Genomic DNA, 24063 nt, shown 5'->3' with positions numbered 1-24063 from the left:
GTGGAAACTGGCTAACTTGAAGTCACTGAGACTAGAGAAGCCAAGAGAGGGTGGGCAGCCCAGCTACAAGCCATTGCAATAATCCAAGTGAGAAACAATAAATCCTGAAATGGATTTGTGAAAACAGAGATTCAGCATTCACCATAAATTATTTGTCTGCTAGATGCCAGGCACAGACACTGAATCTTCAGCACTGAAATAAGGGCTTCCCAGGTGGTACTAGTGGTAAAGAATCCACCTACCAATGTAGGAGACAATAGAGACATTAGTTGGGTCAGATCCCTGGGGGTGGGAAGATCCCCTGGAGAAGGGAATAACCACCAACTCTAATATTCTTGCCTGGAAAATTCCATGGACAGAATAGCCTGTTGGGCTATAGTCAGTGGGGTTGTAAAGAGTCAGACATGACTGAGGACACACACACACACTCTCACACACATAGCAGGAGACAACAGGGAAGTGTGTGTGTGTGTGTGTGTGTCTGTGTGTGTGTGTTTTAGATGTATGGACAGTAGAGTTTGCAGATGATTTGGGGACACAGGAGATAAATTTGAGTTGAAGACAATTCCGTGGTGTTGAAAGGGAGACAAGGCCTGTGAAAGAATCAGAAACATAGGGATAAATAAGGACAGGAATGGGTATATTGGGTCCTTTATCCAGAAGGGCAACAGTGCCAGAATTGCTGCATGCTGGCCTGCTGTAGCCCTCTACACGGAAGACCAGAAATTTGAGAAGCACAGAGAAGACTTTGGACTCTAAGTCTTCCTCCTCCTTCCATGGAACTCAGCTTCTGGATTTACTGAAAAATTCAGCAAACATCTTCATTCCTACTATGCCAACAAAATCAAACCCCCAAGATCATCTGAGGCAAGGAATTTTAATTTTATTTCAACTCACTAACCTGATTGACACACACTGTTTATAAACTGTAAGAGACACTCAATTGGCAAAAACATGGCAGAAACACTCTTGTGTTTGTGACCCTAGAGTGTGAGCAATTTATTCGGTAAACAGTGAATTGTCATGCAGAGCTACAGGTTGAAGCTGAGGATTTCTGGTCAGCCAGGAGACTGTAGCTGCATGTTCCAGCTATTCAGAGAAGCCTAGCTTCTGTTATTAGAGCTCTGACACTTCAACCTCACTCAAGGCACTGTGAATATGGATGCAAATTACCTCTACTCTCTTATTCTGCAATCTCAGTTAGTCTGCAACACTGACTGATCCTATCCTCCATGTAATTTTCTTTTAGGAAAATCCTAATGACCTACGGTTTTGGTTGGGAGAAATGTACACACCCGGTTTTGATACCTTACTGAAGAAGGAAGAAGAACAAGAGAAGCATTCAAAATATCGTCGTATAGGTCTGATTCTGTTCCTCGTAGCCTGCATCTTGGTTTCCATAGTGACCGTTAGCACTTTTTTCATCTAAAGAAACTACCCCCAGACACAGTCACTTCAAATTTCTTTAAAATCTTTCTAAATAAACAGTTGCAGAAAAACATGTTCGTGGAGTATAAATGTACTGTTGATGGTTTAGTTTAATTGTGTTGGAGAAGGCAAACTTCTTTTGAGATAATGCTGGCTTTCTGTACTTTGTTCTGTGAAACCTTTATAAGAATCGCCAACCAGAGCCTAGGCCTTTGGGCATCAGGAATTCTGGGGATTGTAACCTCTGAAAGGTATTAAGTGTGTATTAAGACAACCAAAATTAAACATTTTAATAGAGAATGAAACAGTACCAACAATCGTCAGCAGCTTTGTCTTCTTTTTTTTTTATTTTAATTTGTACTTTATTTTGCTTTACAATACTGTATTGGTTTTGGCATACATTGACATGAATCTGCCACGGGTGTACATGAGCTCCCAAACATGAACCCACCCCCCCCACCTCCCACCCCACATCATCCCTCCGGATCATCCCCGTGCACCAGTGTTTACACTATATTCACCTTATTTTGAAAACCCTATTACCACCCTCCTGTGATCACTGGAGAAGTTGAGCAGATCATTTTGTGGCCAACTGCCAGGTATATAGGGTAAAAGCTTCTGGTCGTGTGGCCTGTTGGGTTGAATTCATGCTGTTTTATCTGCCTTTATTCTTGTTTAAGCCAGAGAAAAAGGGAGGGCAGGCTGTGGAATATTCCAACACTTTTATTTTCCCAGCAATCCTTTATAATGCCCCAGTCTCATGTTGCGATTTTAATAGACCTAAACTTGGACAGGCCACAGTTATATAATTAATCGCATTTAGATCCAGCTGTGCTTACTGATTGATCCACATTGGCTAGTGTGACCCCTGGTAGCAATCAGGATGTAGCTCCAGGATTTAGCATGCTGGCCCTAAAAAATCAGAGAGGATGCTGCTAAAAGAACAGATCTTGCATCCTGATTGTGCTTTTTGCTGAATCTTGCCCCTCTAGCAAGTCCTTCTCTCCAAGAAAGGATAATATCACCTGCCCAGTAGGGCTTGCCTTAAGAGTAACTCCAAAGTCCTACTACATAGCACAGGGAACTCTGCTCAGTGTTATGTGGCAGCCTGGGTGGGAGGGGAATTTGGAGGAAAATGGATACATGTATGTCTATGGCTGAGTCCCTTTGCTGTCTACCTGAAACTATCACAACATCGTTAATCAGCTATACTCCAATATGAAATTAAAAGTTTTTAAAAAAGAAAAAATAAATAAATACACTTGAAAAAAAATTTTTTTAAAAAAGTAACTCCTGGCCCCTGGTAAGTCATTGGCTAGTTAACTATGGTTGTTTCAACTCATTTGGGTTAACGGCACCTGAGGTCACTTTAATTGTGTGCCGGTACCTGGGTAATGGCTCAGGGCACACAAGGAGAAGCAGGTCACCACTCTTTCCTCCCTTCTAGGACTCCCTTACCTAAGTCCCCCATCCATGTTCCTTTCTCCTCTTACAAGACTCCTCCCCACCCCCAGACTATCTTGGGCAGAAACGAAAAAAGGGCTTTTTCTTCTTCCCATTAGACAGATTTTGTCCTTGGGATTGCCATATAATTTTCTTGTTATTTCTCTTAAAGATGCTTGAACATTGAACAAAGTACTTGAACATTAAAATACTGTGTGACTACAGTAAAATCATTGTGTGTAAAAATTGTCTTAAGCATGTTTCTCCTTTACTTCTTATTCCTTCTCTCCTTTGTGATAGATTCCAGTCCCATTTAGAACTGAATCAAGAAGCAGTGAAGATCTGGGGGCTTCCTGAGGGTAAGCCCCCCAACCACCACCACTGGCTTATAGACAACCACTTACTATTACTCTGCTTTCAAAGCTTGAGTGTCCAGTGTTTGACTCTAAGGGATTCAAACATGCTCAGATATCTGCTTCACACGGAAAGCATTTGTCCCATGGCAGGTTACACTGGGCTGTCCAGGGCCACAAACAGGCAAGGCTCTCTGAAGGCATGAAGCAGAGGTAAGCATAGAGGTGAGAAGCTGCCCACCTGAACTCCTGGCCCCTTCGCCTCATCTTCTCCTTCTCTGGCCCTCCTATTCTCATCTACCATTCTCTCCCGTCATTTCTCTTTCAGCTTGAATGAGTTTTTACTTTGCTATTACTCCCAAACCAGTCTTCATTTTCAGCCTTCTGTGTAACTGAAGAATCAAATTATATTATTGTCCCTCTTTGGGTTAATGTTTTGTCTCAGGGAAAGAAAGTCTTAAGTAGAGACAATACGTCCATGTGTGTACTAAAAATCATACTATGAGGGTAGTTCCAATTTCTCCTTCAGTATGGCTTTTGAAAATGGCTCAAACAGAAAAAGCATAATAAGATCATGGAAAATGCAGAGATGATGTCCCTAAATCAGCTTAAGTTCAAACCTGGGCTTTCTTAAGAAGCTCCAATCCAGATTCAATACAGTAATGCTTTGAAAGCATCTAAATACAACCCTTAGCACATTAGTGGTCAGTAAACAACAGACTGGTTCCAAATAGGAAAAGGAGTACGTCAAGGCTGTATATTGTCACCCTGTTTATTTAACTTGTATGCAGAGTACATCATGAGAAACGCTGGGCTGGAAGAAGCACAAGCTGGAATCAAGATTGCCGGGAGAAAAATCACTAACCTCAGATATGCAGATGACACCGCCCTTATGGCAGAAAGTGAAGAGGAACTAAAAAGCCTCTTGATGAAAGTGAAAGAGGAGAGTGAAAAAGTTGGCTTAAAGCTCAACATTCAGAAAACTAAGATCATGGCATCTGGTCCCATCACTTCATGGGAGATAGATGGGGAAACAGTGGAAACCGTGTCAGAATTTATTTGGGGGGCTCCAAAATCACAGCAGATGGTGATTGCAGCCATGAAATTAAAAGATGCTTACTCCTTGGAAGGAAAGTTATGACCAACCTAGATAGCATATTAAAAAGCAGAGATATTACTTTGCCAACAAAGGTCTGTCTAGTCAAAGCTATGGTTTTTCCAGTGGTGATGTATGGATGTGAGAGTTGGACTGTGAAGAAAGCTGAGTGCCGAAGAATTGATGCTTTTGAACTGTGGTATTGGAGAAGACTCTTGAGAGTCCCTTGGACTGCAAGGAGATTCAACCAGTCCATTCTAAAGGAGATCATTCCTAGGTGTTCTTTGGAAGGAATGATGCTAAAGCTGAAACTCCAGTCCTTTGGCCACCTGATGCAAAGAGCTGACTCACTGGAAAAGACTCTGATGCTGGGAGGGATTGAGGGCAGGAGGAGAAGGGGACAACAGAGGATGAGATGGCTGGATGGCATCGCTGAATCAATGGACGTGAGTTTGCGTGAACTCCGGGAGTTGGTGATGGACAGGGAGGCCTGGCGTGCTGCGATTCATGGGGTCGCAGAGAGTCACACAAGACTGAGAGACTGAACTGAACTGAAACAATAACTATAATTATCTTCAAGGGAATAACTATTTTAATCGCTTATTTTAAATTTTTAAAATTGGGATAAGAAAGACTGGGAGCTGTAAACTCTTAAATAATAATGGCTTCAAATAGTAGTCTTTCCCAGGTTCTTTAGAATGTGCACTGCTGCTTGCCCCCCAAAAAAGTTTTGGGCATTTTGTTTTGGTTTTGTGTATTAGGTTAGTGTAGGTCTAAAAGCAAATGGTAAATTCTAGAGAAAAAATTTCCAACTGTAGATACTTTTTTAAAGTGCTGCTCTCTGATTTAAAAGAATTATTTTTTTATATATAACCCATTAATGACTATTCCGATCATATTCATGTTGCTGTCACCTAGCGGAGAGTTTGTGGTTGGAAGACAAAGAAGGGTGCAGGGCCACTCCATTTATCCAGAGTGCACTCCTGCCCCCTGGTGGTGACATTTATTGTGCCTGCCCTTAGCCCATGAAAAAGCGTTTACCAAGGGGGCATTTTACAGGTGACAGCCTGACTTTACCTCTGTAGTTATAATCAGTGTGATGGGATGGCCGACAGCTCCTGTCTTTCGTCTTGCAACTACCATCTCATCTTACAAGAAAAGAAATACGACTGACCTTAAGTCATCCTGACATCTGAAGGCAGAGCTGCAACCTTCAGCTTGAAGTCCTGGATCTACTTACTGTACATGATTACTCTAAAACTAAAGGTAGAAGTGTTTTCAGAGATCACCCCTTTCCTAAACCTCCTCCAATTGCTTAATGTGCCAGGAATATTAGATAATTTGCTGCTTATTTCAGAGACAGTATGGCCTGAATGCCTGCTTTTTTAGCTCTCTGTATTGAGTGTGTCTTTATTTTTAATTCCTCTTTTTCCTATGTCTATTGTTTCTTACCAATTTTTCATTCTCCCCTCATGTAATTGAAAAAAGTAATTTTATCATCCATGAGAAATCATTTTTAAAACTATTATTAGATAGGGCGATTAAATCTCAACCCCTCTGGATTTCTACTTACACGCTGACAAAGGCACACAGACTGTGCTTTTTCAGAGGAAAGATAACTTGTTTGGTTTCTTCCAAATAATCACTTAGTCCAGGCTCCTGCCCAGCTTGAGGTGAGAATATTCCACCGAAGTGAGCAGCTTCAGAGGCTGAACACAGCTCTCTGCCAGAGCAGTGGTTCTGCTCTCACTTTATGGACACGGTGACTCATGCACCTGATCAAATTTCCCTCTGCGCAGGCTGCTGGAAAAATTCAGGACCGAGCTGGGCCTCTCTCCTTAAAAACTATGAGGACTTCCTCGTGCGCCTTTCCCGTCCCTTCGGTGGCTCCATTTCATCGTCCATCCTGTGCTTCGGGTTCCTCACTGCCTCAAATCTAAGGTACCTCCACAGTGTTCTGCTTTTTAAATGCCTTAAACCTATTGAAAGATGCTAAGAATACAGAGAGAGAATACAAGGAGGACTGTGTGTGTGTGTGTGTTCATCCTATGTGCATCCATAGGTATATCAGAACCAAATACAAAAGACTCTCCTTCAAAAGATTTTGAAATTAAAAATATAAAGAAAGAAATGCTTTTTTTTTTTCATATAAAATGCTCCCTAACTAAGTTTTCTGAGCCAAAAGAAATCAGATTCATGACTCAGTTTTACTTATTCTATACCACTGTTTTCAAATTCCTGACAAAGAGGAGAGTAAGAATCCTTCTGCTCATTAAACCTGCTCATTTTTCACAATTAAGAAATAAGTGTTAAAATCTCTCACATTTGAATTAGCTTTGAGTTTGGTAAAACACTATATAATTACCTGACTAATAAAAACAATGGCTAGGCTAGATTCAAAACTTTATCAGCAAGTATGAACAAAAGAGCAGTTATAACTATGCCTCTTTCTAAAACTATATTATTTAAAAGCCAAAACATTTCGAATCAACCCTTTATAGCTAAAAGTAATTTTACTGTTACTACTGCCATTGTTTTGCCATTTTTTAATGTAATAGTCACAAATGTCTTTCATGAACTCTAAACACAGCAAATTTTTTAAAAATTGTATCATCATCAACACATAGATGACAACTTTCGGAGCCTTTTTTTTTTTTTTTTTAGTTATTCAGAAAGATTCCCAGTAGATACCCATGGACATCAGTGTCTCATTTTACCCACACACCTGAAACTTTCCTCCTGGCCATCAATGGAACTGATATAAATCAATGGATACAATCATACATTCTACATTTCATAATTTCAAAACCCTTCTACTTCCAGAATCTCATTCATCTCAATGATAATCTTGTAAGATAAGTATAAAACCTGCATTTTACAAGAGAAGAAATGGAGACTTAAGGTCATCAAAAGACTTGTCAGAAAGAAAAATGGAGTGAGAGCTCAGATCTTCTCAACCTCCTTTGGTTGGTCTTTCCACTCTAGATTTTATTTTCTCATGACTGTAATGGGAGTTTGGTATACACCCACTGTTGACAAAAACAGGAGAAGCTGAACTCTCCTCCACCCACATCCACATACAGTCACGTCCTTTTCCAGCCCCAGTCTCAAAAGTCAATCTAGAGAATGCAGTTTAAGTAAGTGCAAACACAGTTGTGCCCAGAAGGCCGGTAAACCTGAATGCCATAACGGTGCATTGTTTTGTCAGCTTAGATTCACAAGGCTTCTTTGTAAGATAAAAAGTAAACCCTGGATCCCACTGTTAAGAATTCTGTGGATTAATGGCTCTTCATCAGTATATAATGTTGATAGAATGCCTTTTTCCTATCACAACTTTCTGGAGTACAGGACCTGATACATCGAACCTTGCCTTGGCTCGTCCCTAAATTCAGTGCCAGCCCCAGGATGCCCCAAATCAGTAGAGTTGGTTCAGGAGCCTGGTACCAGAGAAGCTGACATCAGAGCTACTCTGAGGAGGAAATGACCTCCTGCCCTGAGATGAATCCCTCAAACACCCAGTCTTCAGGTAAGGCGCTTGCCAGGTAAGGCACCAAGGCACAGTCTGGCAATAGCATTTGCTCATGCACTTTCCCCATCTTTATACGTGTTTGTTTTTTTTTTTAATGCATCTTTTACATTTTACAGTAACCAAACACTCCAAGTTGTTAACCATGGAGAAAAAGCAGAATGGAGAAAAATTTCCCTGTATCTTGGTGTTCATTTCTCACCACCAGATGGCAGGTGAGCACCAGGATGTGAATCTCCTGCCAGCGCAAGTTGAGGACGCTGGTTCTTTGGTGTTGAAACAGAAATCCACACGAGTGGAGAATTTCCAAAGAAGTGCTTAACTGCTGATTCAGCCCTGGAGTGGAGAGCCGGGGCCTGCCGAGCCCGTTGAGTGTGCATCAGCGCAGGGAAGTGACAGTAATTGGGGTTCCTTACTGCGAAGGCTTCAGACCGCGTGCGGTTCCAGCTGCGCAGCCGGAACTCATTAACCAAGTCCTCTGTGGTGTCTTTACTCAAACTGAGGTTCATACTTGTTAAAAAATGCAGAAACCCAGGACAGCTAACCCGGAAACTTCATGTTTAACAGGCTCCCCGGGTGATTCTTTTCCTTCTTAAGCTTGGGAAAAGAACTTGAAGAGTGCAGGGTCCTGGGTAAAGGCTTTTCAAAGCTAGGGCTCAGAGGTGTGGGGGCCCATGAGACTCCTGGGGGGCACTGGGAGTTGCCGAGCACTCACTCCAGGCTCCCAGGAAGCTCTGCTCCACTTGGTAGCATCTCTCTCTGGTACAAAGAGGCGGACATAGAGCTATAAGCCATCTCTTTGCCCTGGCACCTTCCCTCCGCTCTACCCTCTCCTCAGGAAAACAAGATTCATAAATCGTTGAACCCTTAAGATATTTTAAAACTGATCATGATTCAATAGATACTTTATGATTAAAGCATTGAGCTGAAATTGGTACTGCATTTTAAATGAAATCTTAGTAACACAGTTTTCAACTGAAGGAAGCCTCAGCCATCAGGGATAAGGAGGTACCCAGGTCTCAATCATCAAGAAGATTTTGGTGTGAGTCAGAGGTTGGCAGTCCAGCCATAACTGGCTCAAAAGCTGGTTTCTGCGCTTCAGAGTCAATCTGTCTGACCCTAGACATGCGTAAGAGGTTTCAATTCTACAGATACCAATTTGAGTGAGAAGAAAACTAATGCCCAACCTGCCTCCAGAAAAATAGTATTGGAGTAAATTCAGTTTAAAATCATTTATCAAGATCACTAATTCAACCAAGTCCAATTTTTAATTCTTCATTTTATTCCCTAAATTATCTCATTTAAATCTAAATGTACTTATGGAAAGGGAAGGACAAGCCTGTTCAGATAATTGAGCACACACCCATGGCGGGAGGGAGAGCTACCTTCCCCCCTTGTTGTCCTATAGCACCGGTGCTATAGGGTGCTGGCTCCTGCAGGTAATACCACGGTTACCCACACAGTAGACTGGAGTTTCTAGCCATCAGCTCCCTCCTGAAGGTCCACATTCCTCCCTGTCACGTGCTTCTCCTCCATCTATGACTTTCCTTTGGCCAGAAGACCTCTGAAGACGGTCACCAGCTCAGCCTCCAAGCTTAGTCCTCATAGAGCTTGAATTTTTAGTATTATTCCAAGGCAGGAAGACAGTCAGTTTGATCTCTTATACCCATTTTGAGTCTGTCCTGTTTTGTGATAGGAGCAGCATCTTTGAATGATATAACTTAGACCAGGGCCCCTTGATCTCTGTGGAAGTCTTCAGACTGTCAATGCAGTTTGAGATATCTATCGCAACAGGAGATGGCAAGAGATAAACTAGGGAAAGAGATAGAAGTGAGTATGAATATTTGAGTCTTCCTTCCCACTTCATCTTGCCACGTATGCTTGTGCCCACAGAGGGTGAATCATCAGATTAAGTTCCTTCATTTCAACACAGTTCCTCTCAGGACCTGTCCACAAGGAAGTGGTTAATATTACCAACTTCACCCCAGACAGGAAATAAGAGGTTGCTGGAATTCCCCTGGAGTGCTAGAAACCTTGTGGGAAACACTGAGTAAAATGTATTTGAAAAAAGGCAAAAGCATAGCCATGGAGCAAAGATCAGCTGTACCAAGAGTTGGGGTGGTTTGAATGCATGACTAAAAAGGGGCAGCCTTAAGGTGCTTTTCTAGTGGAATAGTAATTCTGGTAACAGGCACACCGCTCTATAAATGTGCTAAAACTTACCAAACCATGCACCAAAAATTTACCTCCTACAAACCCTGACTGCTGTCTTTCTTCCACTGGCAAAGCCTCTCTTTCTATTCGATGATTCCCCCAAACAGATAAAAATGTTAAAATATCCCACATCTTTTAAAACCAGTTAAAAACAACAGCAGCAAAAAGTAACATCATCACCCTATATTTCTCTCCAGTTAGTGCCTCAGTTTTCTCTACAATAAATTTGAAAATAATTTCAAATGAATTACGATACATTTGAAAGAATTCTCAAAGTCATGTTTTCAACTTTCTCTCCTGTTATTCTCTCTTGAACCCATTCTGCTCATACTTTTATTTCCATGAATCTACTAAAATTGTCTTGCCAAGACGTTGCCGAGCCCAAAGGTCAGTGGCAATTCTCAACTACTCAGTTTGTTGAGAGCATTTGCCTGGCGGATCCTCCTAAAAACATTTCCAAAATTCGGCCTCCAGTTTATTTACTCTCTCGTGATGCTTGAATGAGTCCTTTTTATTTACCTTTGCTGGATCGTCTTCAATTTCTCATCATCTACATGTAGAGAGAGCATCCCAGCCCTCTGTCCTCACATCTCATCGACCCTCATTTCAATGGTGACCTCACTCAACCCCATGATTTAGATCCCATCACCGGTAATTCCAGATACTCCATTGCCCAAGCTAGTCTCACAAGTCCAAATTTACGTATACAACTAACTACTCAGTCTCACTGGTCAAAGGTCTAATTGCCAATTCAGTTTTGCCATAAGCTCTTTTGGAGAATTACAGTAGCCTCTTAAATGGCACCCCACTCCAGTACTCTTGCCTGGAAAATCCCATGGACGGAGGAGCCTGGTAGCCTATAGTCCATGGGGTCACAAAGAGTCAGACACGACCGAGCGACTTCACTTCACTTCACAGTAACCTCTTAACTGTTCTCTCCGCATTCCTGCCTCACACAGTCTCATCTTAACATAGCAGCTAGTTTTGTTGTTGGTATTTAGTCACCAAGTCATGCCTCACTCTTTTTGCAACCCCATAGACTGTAGCTCCTCCATCCATGGGAGCCCCCAGGCAAGAATACTGGAGTGGGTTGCCTCTTCCTTCTCCAGGGGTCTTGCTGACCCAGAGATCAGACTTGTGTCTCCTGCATTGGCAGGCGGTTTTTTTTGTTTGTTTGTTTTGTGTTTTAATTGAGCCACCAGAGAAACTCAGTGCAACAGAGAGGCCTTTGAAAAATATAATTTAATCATGTCACTCTTCTGATTAAAATCTTTCAATGTTTTTTGTTGTTGTAAACTGAAAGCCTGTGTCCCCTCAAAACCCATATGTTGAATCCTAACCCCCAAAGGAATGATATGAGGAGATGAGACCTCCAGAAGGGGATTAGGTTGTGAGGGTGGCGCCCTCATGAATGAGATCGTTGATCTTAAAAAGAGATCCCCAAAATCTCTCTTACACTCTGTGTCGTGTGAGGATAATGGCCTTCTGCCACCTTGCAGAGAGCTGTCAGCAGAACTCAACAATGCTGGCACCCTAATCTCAAAGCTGCAGCCTCCAGAACTCTAAACACTAAATCTTAGTTGTTTGTAAGCCTTCCAGTCTGTGATATTCTGTTATAGCAGCCTCAATTGCTTAAGCCACCTGTCTTATTCAGAATAAAAGCTAAAGTCCATGCTGTGACCTAAAAGTTTAACGGGTTTTGGCTCCCATGATCTCTCTGACCTCGTCTCCATTTTTCTCATTAGGCTCTGGTCACACTGTACTCTTAGGTACTCCTCAAAAACACTAACTGTTTTCCTCGTGCAAGGCTGTTGCATTTACTCCCTTTCACTGGAAGAGCTCTTGGATGACCTCATGGCTCGTCCACTCATTTATTTCCATTCTCTGCTCCAGTTCCTTGCTTTTTCAGAGTCATTCTCTAACCATTCGCCTAAGATAATCTGCCTTTGCCCATCCTACTCCAGGTAGCCCTGTCCCTTTCCCAAATGAATTTTCTCCATAGAACTTATCACTCCCGAACATATTTTGTTTTTGTTTATTGACATTCTGCCTGTTTCTCCCTCACTCCTGCGTGCCACCACCACCACCAGAATGAATGAGCGACAGGAGCAAAGAATTTTATTCACTGCAGAAGCCCCAGTACTTAATTAACTGATTGAATAATTATGTAACATTGACACTAAAATAGAAGTCTCAAAAAGGTTGAAAACTGGTGGCCCTGTCTGTTTTGAATATTTTTAAAATGCACAGCTATAGTTAGAATTTTGATGAAGTTATCAGTTATGAACATTAGGATTTCCCATCAGTATGTGGTTTTAGAACTTCTATTGAAAAGTTAGAAATTGCCAATTTTAGTTGACACTTGGTACATTCTGGACTTCCCTGATAGCTCAGTTGGTAAAGAATCCACCTGCAATGCAGGAGACCCTGGTTCAATTCCTGGGTAGAGAAGATCCGCTGGAGAAGGGATAGGCTCCTGGTGGCTCAGATGGTAAAGCATCTGCCTGCAGTGCAGGAGACCCGGGTTTGATCCCTGGGTTGAGAAGATCTCCTGGAGAAGGAAATGGCAACCCACTCCAGTATTCTTGCCTGGAGAATCCCACGGACGGAGGAGCATGGTAGGCTACAGTCCATGGGGTCGCAAAGAGTCGGACACGACTGAGCGACTTCACCCACTCCAGTATTCATGGACTTCCCTTGTGGCTCAGCTGGTAAAGAATCTGCCTGCAATGTGGGAGACCTGGGTTTGATCCCTGGTTTGGAAAGATCCCCTGGAGAAGGGAAAGGCTACCCACAATCCATGGGGTCACAAAAAGTTGGACACAACTGGGAGACTTACACTGGTACATTCTAGGCAGTTACTGCATTACAGGTGGTCCAAAAAAAATGATGGCGCTTAATCATGAAACGTCTCAGTAATGAATCACTGTAGCCGAAACACAGAAAGGTAAGACCTTTTCTAGAGTCTTCTATCTTAATTATCTGGGAGGTGGAATGCAAAGCATTACAATTCAGATAAGTGCACCTTCACAGATCCTGCCTTTACGCTCTCTGAAGGCAGCATTCCTAAAAGGCTACAAACATTTGGAGCTCAGTGCCAGCCTCCCTGTTTACCTAAAGCAAGCCTTTTATAACTTTGTCGCCTCTAGCCAGTTCTCTCCTTTACATCACCTGCTTAAGCCCTGTATCCATTCACCAGAGTTTACAGTCCTTATCAGACTGATAAGTCAGATTTGAATCAACAGTCATTTGAATGTCCATTTATAGACAGTCACTTAAATCAGATTCTAAATGTGATAAATGGTAAGTAAAATACAATTCTTGTTTTTACAGGGCTTAAATTTGTTTTAGTGAGCACACATACATGTCATGGAACTTATAAAGGTAAAAGGCACTCATGAAAGAGCAATACCAATGATAAACTGCAGTGAAGTTCAGAGTTCAATGCAATGAATATTTTATTAACCCCAGCCTTGCCATGGGGCAGGAATTTCACTTTTACTGATATATTCAAAGAATCTATAATACCTTGTACGTTATAAGCGCTCAATACACACTTCTGAAATATGTGACTCGTACAAGAAATCTTATCTTCTTCTTGATTTGGCTTAACTTCTGATTTCTCTTTTTCCCTTTTCATATGTTTAATGAGAAAGCACTTTTAAAAGAGAAACTAAGGAAATTTTTGAATTTAAGAGTACATTTGAGCAAAAATCTTTTCTTAATTTAGTTTTTGTAGTATAGTTGATTTACAATGTTGTGTTCATTTTTGCTATACTGCAAAGTGATCCAGTTATATGTATATATGTATTATTTTTCATTATAGGATACTATACAGTATAGTATACAGTATGGTATAGAGAACTTATTGTTTATCCATTGTATTTATAATACTATATGAGCAAAAGTGTATTTGAATCAGATAGCACCCAGCCAGAAATGATTAGCAGCTCTCTGCCATTGGGAGCCACAGGAAGGACTTTCAGAAAAAGTGCAGAAGCAAAGAAAGGAAATGATTACATTAATTGTAGTTTAAAGCCTAGCTGGCCATCTGTGATTGGTTGTCCTTAACACTTTGATTTCATAACCTTGAGGCATTTCCAGGCTGAGATTTTGGTTTCGTTTCACAGGCTGCCATGACACAAAGATCCCCCCACCCAATGGCCTCCTTCTTTAATTAATTCAGCAGCTCCGAGAAAGTAAGTTTGAGAAATAATACATCCCAGGTGGCTCAAGCTAAAGAATCCGCCTGCCAAGCAGGAGACGTGAATTCCACCCCTGGGTCGGGAAGATCCCCTGGAGAAGGAAATGGCAACCCGCTCCAGTGTTCTTCTCTGGGAAATCCCACGGACAGAGGAGCCTGGCGGGCTACAGTCCATGGAGTCACAGAGAAGTCAGACATGACATGACTTAGCACTAAACAATAACATGAGCACAAGTACAGTACAGTGGCAGTTCAAAAGAAAAAGTTTCACATCTGTTTGCAGAAGATCTGAGGCTTCATGGAAGAAATGATCTCTGAAATAGGTCTGAAAGAACTGGTAAAATGTGAGTGAGCAGAGATAAATACAAGGATCTTCCAGACCCATAAAAGTGAGTCAGACCAAATTGTTTCTGTTATATGCCATGGAGTTTGGCAGCAGCTCAGGGAGTTGAGCAGGTGAATGTTGATTATCTTTTGACATTTACTTGGCTTAAGAAAACAACTGAAAATGGATCGATGCTATAAAAATTTAGTAACTAAAGCAAAAGTAAAATTCTGGCTTTGATTTATTTACAGGGTGATCTTTGGCAGTTTTCCAAGCTCTCAGTCTCATGTAAGCAGATAGTTCTGTCAGATTTGTCTTTTTCCACCCAAAATCAATCCACAAAGATACTAGTTAAGGAGCAAGAGCCTAGTATTTGGCCTCAGTTGCCACTGGTGTGACCCTGGGCAAGACACTCACTTAGAGTGACCTTCACCCGCTGAAAACTCAGTAGTCATTCCTTGCCTTCCTCACAACAGTGGAATGATCAAATGAGTGAACATACAACAAGAATTCCTTGTAATTGGTGAGGTGCTCTGCCAAAGAAAGACGGCCTTATTCCGTCATTCTCTGTTGTCCCCAGCAGCCTCAGCAGTATCATGGTGGCATATGTTAAAGCATATAAAGACCCCATGGTATAAAATGCATCTTCCTTTATTAACATAGTCGATGATTCCCCTCAGGGCATATGTTTCTGGTCTATCTGGAATCTAAGTGACATTATGCCTCTGTATTTCTTTGCTGTTATATGCAGGTATTATTTTCGATTTGCTGAGAAAGCCTTTAATCAGGGTAAAACCGTTCAAAGTCAAATAGGATTTTGACATTGATGGAGTCACTCTGTGCCCAAGAGTAAATGTAGCTTAATTGTTATGACACGGAAACTGGAAAATTCTTAAAGAGATGGGAATAACAGACCAACTTACCTGCCTCCTGAAAAACCAGTATAGTGGTCAAGAAGCAACAGTTAGAACCAGACATGGGACAATGGACTGGTTCCAAATTGGGAAAGGAGTACATCAAGGCTGTATATTGTCATCCTATTTATTTAACTTATATGCAGAGTACATCATGCAAAATGCCAGGTTGGATGAAGCACAAGCTAGAATCAGAATTGCTGGGAGAAATATCTGTAACCTCATATATGCAGATGACATCACCCTTATGGCAGAAAGCGAAGAGGAACTAAAGAACCTCTTGATGAAAGTGAAAGAGGAGAGTGAAAAAGCTGTCTTAAAACTCAACATTTAAAATACTAAGATCATGGCATCCAGCCACTTCACTTCATGGCAAATAGATGGGGAGACAATGGAAACAGTGACAGACTTTATTTTCTTGGGCTCCAAAATCATTGCAGATGGTGACTGCAGCCATGAAATTAAAAGACTCTTGCTCCTGGAAGGAAAAGCTATGACCAACCAAGACAGCATATTAAAAAGCAGAGACATTACTTTGCTAACAAAAGTCCATCTAGTCAAAGCTATGGTTTTTCCAGTAGTCATGTAGGGTTGTGAGAGTTGGACCATGAAGAAACCTGTATGCCGAAGAATTGATGCTTTTGTACTGTGGTGTTGGAGAAGACTCTTGAGAGTCTGTTGGACTGCAAGGAGATCAAACTAGTCCATCCTAAAGGAAATCAGTCCTGAATATTCATGGGAAGAATTGATGCTGAAGTTGAAGCTCCAATACTTTGGCCACCTGATGCAAAGAACTGACTCATTGGAAAAGACTCCAATGCTGGGAAAGATTGAGGGCAGGAGGAAAAGGGGATGACAGAGGATGAGATGGTTGGATGGTATCACCAACTCGATAGACATGAGTTTGAGCAAGCTCTGGGAGTTGGTGGTGGACAGGGAAGCCTGGCGTGCTGCAGTCCATGGGGTCACAAAGAGTCAGAGATGACTGACTGACTGAACTGAACTGAACTGTTATGACATAAGCAAGGCTTTGATTAGTGAACTATGATGGAAAAAGACATTATGTGCCCCTGAGCAAAAGAGAATGATTATGAAAGGAATATGACAACAACAGCAAAAACAGAGCAGGTTCCATGCACAGAACTACAAATACAGCGTAACCCCATAGTGGGGCTATGCAGCGAGGTAACACTCTCGATAGTGAGAAATCTGCAGATGATCTGGAAATTTAGCAGGTCGAAATTCCACGTTACAAAAGAACCGTCTGGGCACTGAGTTAACGCATGACCTCATCAACCTCTGTTCTCTTTCTGACAACCTCTGTGAGTTTCCGCACCCTAATTAGACCAGATGAAATGAGATTAAATGAGGGTACTGTCTAGTCCTGGCACTTAGAAAAACCCATAAAGTAAGATAAAGGGTTTTCTTTTTTGATAATTAGTTCTTTCACTCTAAACCTACCTTGAAGTCGGTTTTGCTTTCATTGCTCTTGCTGCTTTTTATACATTTACTTCTTTCTTGTTTCTTCTCTCTTCTCTCCACTTCTCTATCCATCTTGTATCATCTGTGGTCACTTTCACACAGGGTAACCCTTCTACCATATCACATATCCCACTGCTGTCTCAAATCCACTCTAGGTGTCAGAGTTTATCCACCGTGGACTCTGATTTCTCTGGATTCTTCCTTCTACTCATGAGATAAGTGGTCATAAATTTATTGATGTGCCTTTCATCCCAGGAAATATATTTAAATTTTAGTTGGGACTTCTGAAAACATAAATTTAATACAGTGGCACTCCATGTAGTGAGAATTTAATTATAGAAGGCAAACAAAAAGCAAATTTTTGTAATAAGTCTTGCAAAAATATTCTTTATAGACACAGCTACATAAGACTAAACTGGGTATTTGATGAAACCCATTTTAAGTATAGAGATATGGATAGGTTAAAAGTAAAAGAATGAAAAAAACTATACCATGCAAACAGTTACCACAAAATAGCTGGAGTAGGCATATAATACCAAGCAAAATAGACTTCAGAAAAGGAATAGGGCTATAAAGAGGGACATTGTGTAATGATAATGGGGTCAATTAAAAAAATGATCTAAAATTGTATGCACATAATAACAAGTCTTCAATGTACGTGAACCAAAAATAATAAAAGTTAAAGGAGAAACCAACTTGTCCACTTTGTAGTGAGGATTTCCACACTCCTCTCTCATAAACATGTGGTAGTGCTTGAAGTGTGTCAGTTCAGCTAGACTGAAATACATTTCCCGCAATTTACTTTTCTCTGTATTTTCTACAGGGTGACTCAAACCTTGTTGTGCAGAATTAGAAGGACAGAAGTGAAAAACCATCCATTTTGCAACTCACACACGATGGCTTCTCTGTTGGCTCATCTTATGGGAAAAGACAGCAACCACCTTCTCCTGATCCGCCTTCGGGCTCTCCGGTTCCTGAGCCAGGTGCACGGCATGTTCCATGATGAAGGCAAATAGCAATAGCTTCTCTTGGAGACATCGATAGCATCAAGGTCAGAGATGGCAAGAACTGATATGTGTTCAGTTCATCCTCTTACGTCCCATTCTTGTCTGTGGCTCATAGCTTGTCTGTGCTTTTCCCTCCTTTTGCATCCGTCTTTCCTTCCTGGCTATCCGGCCTTCAGACTTCAGCTCCAGCGTCAGAGGCAAAGACTTACAGACACTAGTGAAAGTCACTCAGTTGTGTCTGATTTTTTGCGACGCCATGGACTATACAGTCCGTGGAATTCTCCAGGCCAGAATACTGGAGTGGGTAGCCTATCCCTTCTCCAGAAGATCTCCCCAGCCCAGGAACTGAACTGGGGTCTCCTGCACTGCAGGTGGATTCTCTACGAGCTGAGCTACCAGGGAAACCCTGATACTAACAAACTCCCGTGCAGACACTAACAAACTCCCACAATTGTGTAAGGTCAAATCTTTGTGGAATATCCTTTAATCTGTCTATTGGCTGACTAGTATAGTTGGTACCAAGAATGGTTTCAGAGGAACAGAACCTTTCACATTAGCTTTCTAAAAGGATTTTGACTTTCCTGGACTGGATCCTCTGATCTGATTAGACTTTTGGCGTTAATGACCTCCTTCTAGGGATAAAAAGGACACGTCATCCATGAAATGCAGTTGTGCAAATGCTATTCAAATGATCACCTATAGATACCTGTAATCAAGTGCCTATAGAAGCCGAGTCTTCTCTTTGGGTGGCCTAGTAATTGCTTCCATAGAACATTTTAGTAAAAATAGAGTGTAATGGAGTTGCTTGGCTGTTGTGCTGCAGCAATGGGGGGAAGAAAATAGTGAGCTCAGGGCTTTAAATTCTAAGCTTAACATCTTCATAAAGGAAATAAAAGCTTTAATAACAGTTCTGGAGGTAATTTTTATCTCTTATAGCCACAGGGAAGATATTTTTAAAAATCAAACCCAATTTCTGATCTGTGGGCAGTGGAATTACACATGCAAATTGAATTCCCAGTTGTATAGAATCTCTGTTTTTCGTTGTTGTTTTGTGTCTGCTGGGTCTTGTTGCTGGTTGCAGCCTTTCTCTAGCTGCAGTGAGCAGGGGCCACTGTCTAGTATGGTGTGTGGGGTTCTCATCAAATCCATACCCCCCACATTGACAGGTGGGTTCTTAACCACTGAGCCACCAGGGAAGTCCTAGAATCTCATTACAGTTAGAGCATTGAAAATAATAGAGCTAGAATAGAGCCTGAAAAGTTGGAAAAGGATCATATGGGCAAAAGGAGAAGAGGATGGCAGAGGGTGAGATGGTTGGATGGCATCATCGACTCAATGGACATGACTCTGAGCAAACTCTGGGAGATAGTGAAGGATATCACTGGTCTTCTGCACTCTATGGGGTCACAAAGAGGTGGACACAACTTAGCAAGTGAACAACCACATAGGCAGATTCTAATCAAGATCAAGACTTCCAATCACCACCACCACCCCATGCTGCCAAGCCCCCTTTGCTTGTAGAAGCAGCCTTTTAACCTCTGTCTAAGCAGGTGAGACTTCCCTTGTCTGAAGAACCTGCATGGACTTCCCCCTGAGGTGGCTAGCTTGCAAGGTACTGCTAAAACTGCCCAGAGCGTGTGCCTGCCCACCACTGCGTTTTCCTCTAGACCTGTTATAAAACTCACGATCCAGCAGAGCCCAGAGGATAATATATCAGCTGTGACCTGTGAGAACATCTGATAAACCCAAATATAATACTTTTTCAGAAAGCTGGGAAATGTGTACAGGAATAGATTTCATGGGTAGAGCATCAAAGTGGAAGCAATATAAATTGGATCAGGGTGATCTGTTGAAAAGGGTCACTAATCAGATTTTATACCATCAAAACTGAAGGACTAAACTTGACTCTAACAGTTTTCTTGGTTAGTTGTCCAAAATGTGAACCCGCGATGGCCTACACTAAATTAAGGTAAAGTACCAGATTTTTGTTATACTATAGAATTAGTTGCTTGTTATATGCCAAGTTTTATTTATAGCTATTAGTTTGGTCTTATTAATTGTATCACTCAACTTTGATACGGGGGATAATGATTTGTTTCTTTCCCTTGTTTCAGAGAAGCATTTGCTAGAATTCTCTGACCACAAAGGTTAGTCTTTTTCCTAATACTGTCAGTTTGCTTTTTTATGAAAGTCATTCTCTAATGATAAAAAATTATACACTTACTTAAGTTTGTAACTCATCATTCTCCTTTAAGCTCTCCCCAAATAAAATTTGGGCTTCCCTCATAGCTCAGTCAGTAAAGAATCCACCTGCAGTGCAGGAGTCTGCCTGCAATGCAGGAGACCCAGGTTCAGTTCCTGGGTCCAGAAGATTCCCTGAAGAAGGAAATAACAACCCACTCCAGTATTCTTGCCTGGAAAATCCCATGGACAGAGGCCTGGTGGGCTATAGTCCACGGGGTCACAAGACTCGGACACGACTTAGCAACTAAACCACCAAATAAAATTCTCTTCACAAAGGAGCATTAATAAGTAATGGTGAGTTTATTAAAGTTAACAGAGATCACATGGAAAGGAATTCTATTTCACAGTGTACAGCATTCATTTAGAAAATTTCCATTATATCTGCACCATTCCAAGTTTCCCTTCTTGGCCTCCCATCTATCAGGTGTTTTCCTTCCCCTTTCCTCCCTCTGGCTCTATAATTCTTGTCTCAATCCTGTGTCACCCCAGCCAGCTCCACTCAGCACCACTAAAACCACCACCAGCCTCTCTCTTGGTTTACTATGAACACCAGTTTAACCTTATCCCATATTCCTGTGGCAGACCATATGATTTAACCTACTACTTCATTTAAATCCAGTATATCCAAGGCCATTTTGATGAAGAGAGACATGTTGATTATACTAAGAAAATGAAAGGTTTTCCAGCACCCATCTTCCTTACGAGGCAATTGAGCTTACACATTAAATGGTATAATATAGTTCATTTCAAAATAAGTAGAGAAAGAGGAAACAAACCAAACTGAATTTTTTTCTGGTTATCTAAAGAGTCATAAGTAACAGCCTGAATTAACAGACTTGACCAATGCTTTTATTCCAAGTTTTAAACAGTTTCAGTGATGTTTGAGCATCTCTTTTAGGTAGCCACTCTGAAAGCTACCAGACTGATCCATCATTTAGTCCAATTCTGTTCCAAAATCATGACAAGAGAAAATGCCAAACTTTCTTCGAAAATCAGTGATTTTTAATGTTTCTTTTCTCACATTGAATGATTTGTATGTTGACAAGGCTTTGTGTTCACACATATCTACACAGGAAACTATCCCACTTTGAGGTAAATTACATAGTTTTTTAGATGATAAAATATTTGTCTGAGATCAGGATTAGTGGTTACAACTTTTTAAGGCCATAAAGTAAAGTAATGCTCAAAACTCTCCAAGCAAGGCTTCAATAGTACATGAACTGAGAACTTCCAGTTGTTCAAGCTGGATTTAGAAAAGGCAGAGAAACCAGAGATCAAGTTGCCAGGATCTGTTGGATCATAGGAAAAGCAAGAGAATTCCAAAAAACATCTGCTTTATCGACTACACCAAAGCCTTTGACTGTGTGGATCACAACAAACTGTGAAAATTCTTAAAGAGATGGGAATGCCAGACCACCTTACCCACCTTCTGAGAAACCAGTATGCAGGTCAAGAAGCAACAGTTAGAACTGGACATGAAAAATGGACAGACTGGTTCCAAACTGGAAAAGGAGTACGTCAAGGCTGTATATTGTCACCCTGCTTGTTTAACTTATATGCAAAGTACATCCTGCAAAAAGCTGGGCTGGATGAAGCACATGCTGGCATCAAGATTGCCAGGAGAAATATCAATAACCTCAGATATGCAGATAACACTACTCTTATGGAAGAAAGTGAAGAGGAACTAAAGAGCCTCTTGATGAAGGTGAAAGAGGAGTGTGGGAAAGCTGGCTTAAGACTCAACATTCGAAAAACTAAGATCATGGCATTCAGTCCCATCACTTCATGGCAAATAGATGGGGAAACAATGGAAACAGTGACAGACTTTATTTTCTTGGGCTCCAAAATCACTGCAGATGGTGACTGCAGCCATGAAATTAAAATATTCTTGCTCCTGGAAGGAAAAACTATGACCAACCGAGACAGCATATTAAAAAGCAGAGACATTACTTTGCCGACAAAGGTCCATCTAGTCAGTGCTATGGTTTTTCCAGTAGTCATGTATGGATGAGAGAGTTGGACCATAAAGGAAGCTGAGTGCCAAAGAATTGATGCTTTTGAACTGTGGTATTGGAGAAAACTCTCAGGAGTCCCGTGGACTGCAAGGAGATCAAACCAGTCCATACTAAACGAAATCAGTCCTGAGTATTCATTGGAAGAACTGATGCTGAAACTGTAATACTTTGGCCACCTGATGCGAAGAACTGACTCTTCAGAAAAGACCCTGATGCCGGGAAAGATTGAAGGTAGGAGGAGAAGGGGACAACAGAGGATGAGATGGTTGGCTGACATCGCCAACTCGATGAGCATGAGTTTGAGCAAGCTCTGGGAGTTGGTGATGGACAAGGAAGCCTGGTGTGCTGCAGTCCATAGGGTCGCAAAGAGTCAGACATGACTGAACAACTAAACTGAATTGAACTAAAGGCCATCAAACTCATGAGGGCACAAATATGTAACTTTAATATATCATTCATCTTTACTTATATTCAAGTTTATATATCTCTTCTGATATCAGAAAGGGTAAACTTAGTTGATCACAAGTCACTTTAGACATAAAGTCAGTTCTGGAATTTCTCCTGATCACTTTTCTCCCTCTGGCAATTACCTAATTTCTAAAGAGCTCACAGGGGTTGAATTACCTGGTCTGTGATCAGTGCCTCTGTTCACTGTGCTATCTGTTGAGATAGCCTCACCAAGGCTTGTCTTCACGTCTGGTATTTTCTTCCTGTTGATTTCCTTATATAAGACGTCAGTCCAGTCACTGGCACTTTTATCTCCATCCTCCACATACAGCTGAGTGATGTATTCAGGTCTACCATCTCTCTCTTGCATAATCCTGTACCTTATTATGACAAAACAAAGTCTGAATTATTCCAAGCCATTCTAGATCTTGAAAAGCTTCTGTGTGGCCACCCGAGGCCTATTCTGACTCTAAAAATCCACGCAGCCAATTCCATTCTATTCCTCCTGTATCTGGGAGGTAAGGGAGCTGCCCCATGGATGTCATTGTTTTTCAAGTATGAAGCAGACCACTGTGCCCACTACACTTGAATCTGTAAACTTAGCTGTTTACAGAAGCACACACAGCCCTACCCCTTAAAGAATTAGTCCTGAGCAAGTCAGGTGCAAGCCCATGGCAGCATCAAAATCTCTAGAAAGCCCTTTCTGTTATCATTTGTTAGAGTACTTTAAAAGCCTAGTATGTAGTCATTATTTATCATAGTCTCTTGTTCTGTTGTGCTTCTCACCACAACACCCCACACGGCTTAGCTCCTATCTAAAATTAAAGGACAGGGACCAAAAATGTAAGTTCAAAACCAAAAAAAAAAAAAAAAAACAAAAAAAAAAACAACCCACACATAAATTTATATCATTGCAAACAAAAACTGGGTTTGTAATCATAGCTGTTCTACTAAGCCATCATATTGCACTGTGTGAATAATTTAACCTGAGTGTTAGTTTCCTCCTTTGTAGATTAAAAAAAATTTTTTTTATTTATTTATGGCTGCCCTGGGTCTTCATTGTTTCATGTGGGTCTCCTCTGGTTGCAGTGAGTGGAGGCTACTCTCTAGGTGCAGGCTTCTCATTGTGGAGGTTTCTCTTGTTGTGGAGCATAAGCTCTAGGACACCCGGGCTTCAGTAGATGTGGCACTTGAGCCTGGTTGTCCCACGGCATATAGGATCTTCCTGGACCGGGGACTGAACACACATCCCCTGCATCGGCAGGCAGATTCTTAACCACTGGATCGCCAGGGAATCTTCCTCCTTCATAGATTAAATGTGTTGAACTGGGTGAGTTTTTAGAGACCTTGCCAGCACTAACATTG

At 41.4% G+C, this 24063-nt stretch overlaps 1 protein-coding gene across 10 annotated transcripts in view; it reads left to right on the top strand.

Annotated features, from left to right (window-relative positions):
- Window positions 1–24063, top strand: part of MINAR2 (membrane integral NOTCH2 associated receptor 2) — a 47519-nt gene that overhangs the window by 13042 nt on the left and 10414 nt on the right. For 4 of the 10 annotated variants that reach the window (XM_060415635.1, XM_060415633.1, XM_060415643.1 and 1 more), the window contains exons 4-8: window positions 1250–6261; window positions 7669–7846; window positions 7966–8061; window positions 9543–9676; window positions 17809–18036. In XM_060415635.1, the coding sequence (XP_060271618.1) occupies window positions 1250–1429 (180 nt within the window). In that variant the 3' untranslated portion in view covers window positions 1430–6261; window positions 7669–7846; window positions 7966–8061; window positions 9543–9676; window positions 17809–18036. The remainder of the gene's footprint in view (window positions 1–1249; window positions 6262–7668; window positions 7847–7965; window positions 8062–9542; window positions 9677–17808; window positions 18037–24063) is intronic. The other 6 variants (XM_060415636.1, XM_060415634.1, XM_060415641.1 and 3 more) reach the window with 6 other exon arrangements.

The sequence above is a fragment of the Ovis aries genome, chromosome 5, assembly GCF_016772045.2.
Source record: "Ovis aries strain OAR_USU_Benz2616 breed Rambouillet chromosome 5, ARS-UI_Ramb_v3.0, whole genome shotgun sequence".
NCBI classification, from domain to species: Eukaryota; Metazoa; Chordata; class Mammalia; order Artiodactyla; family Bovidae; genus Ovis; species Ovis aries.
Note: the sequence above shows the minus strand (reverse complement) of the source record. Positions and strands in the feature narration are given on the sequence as shown.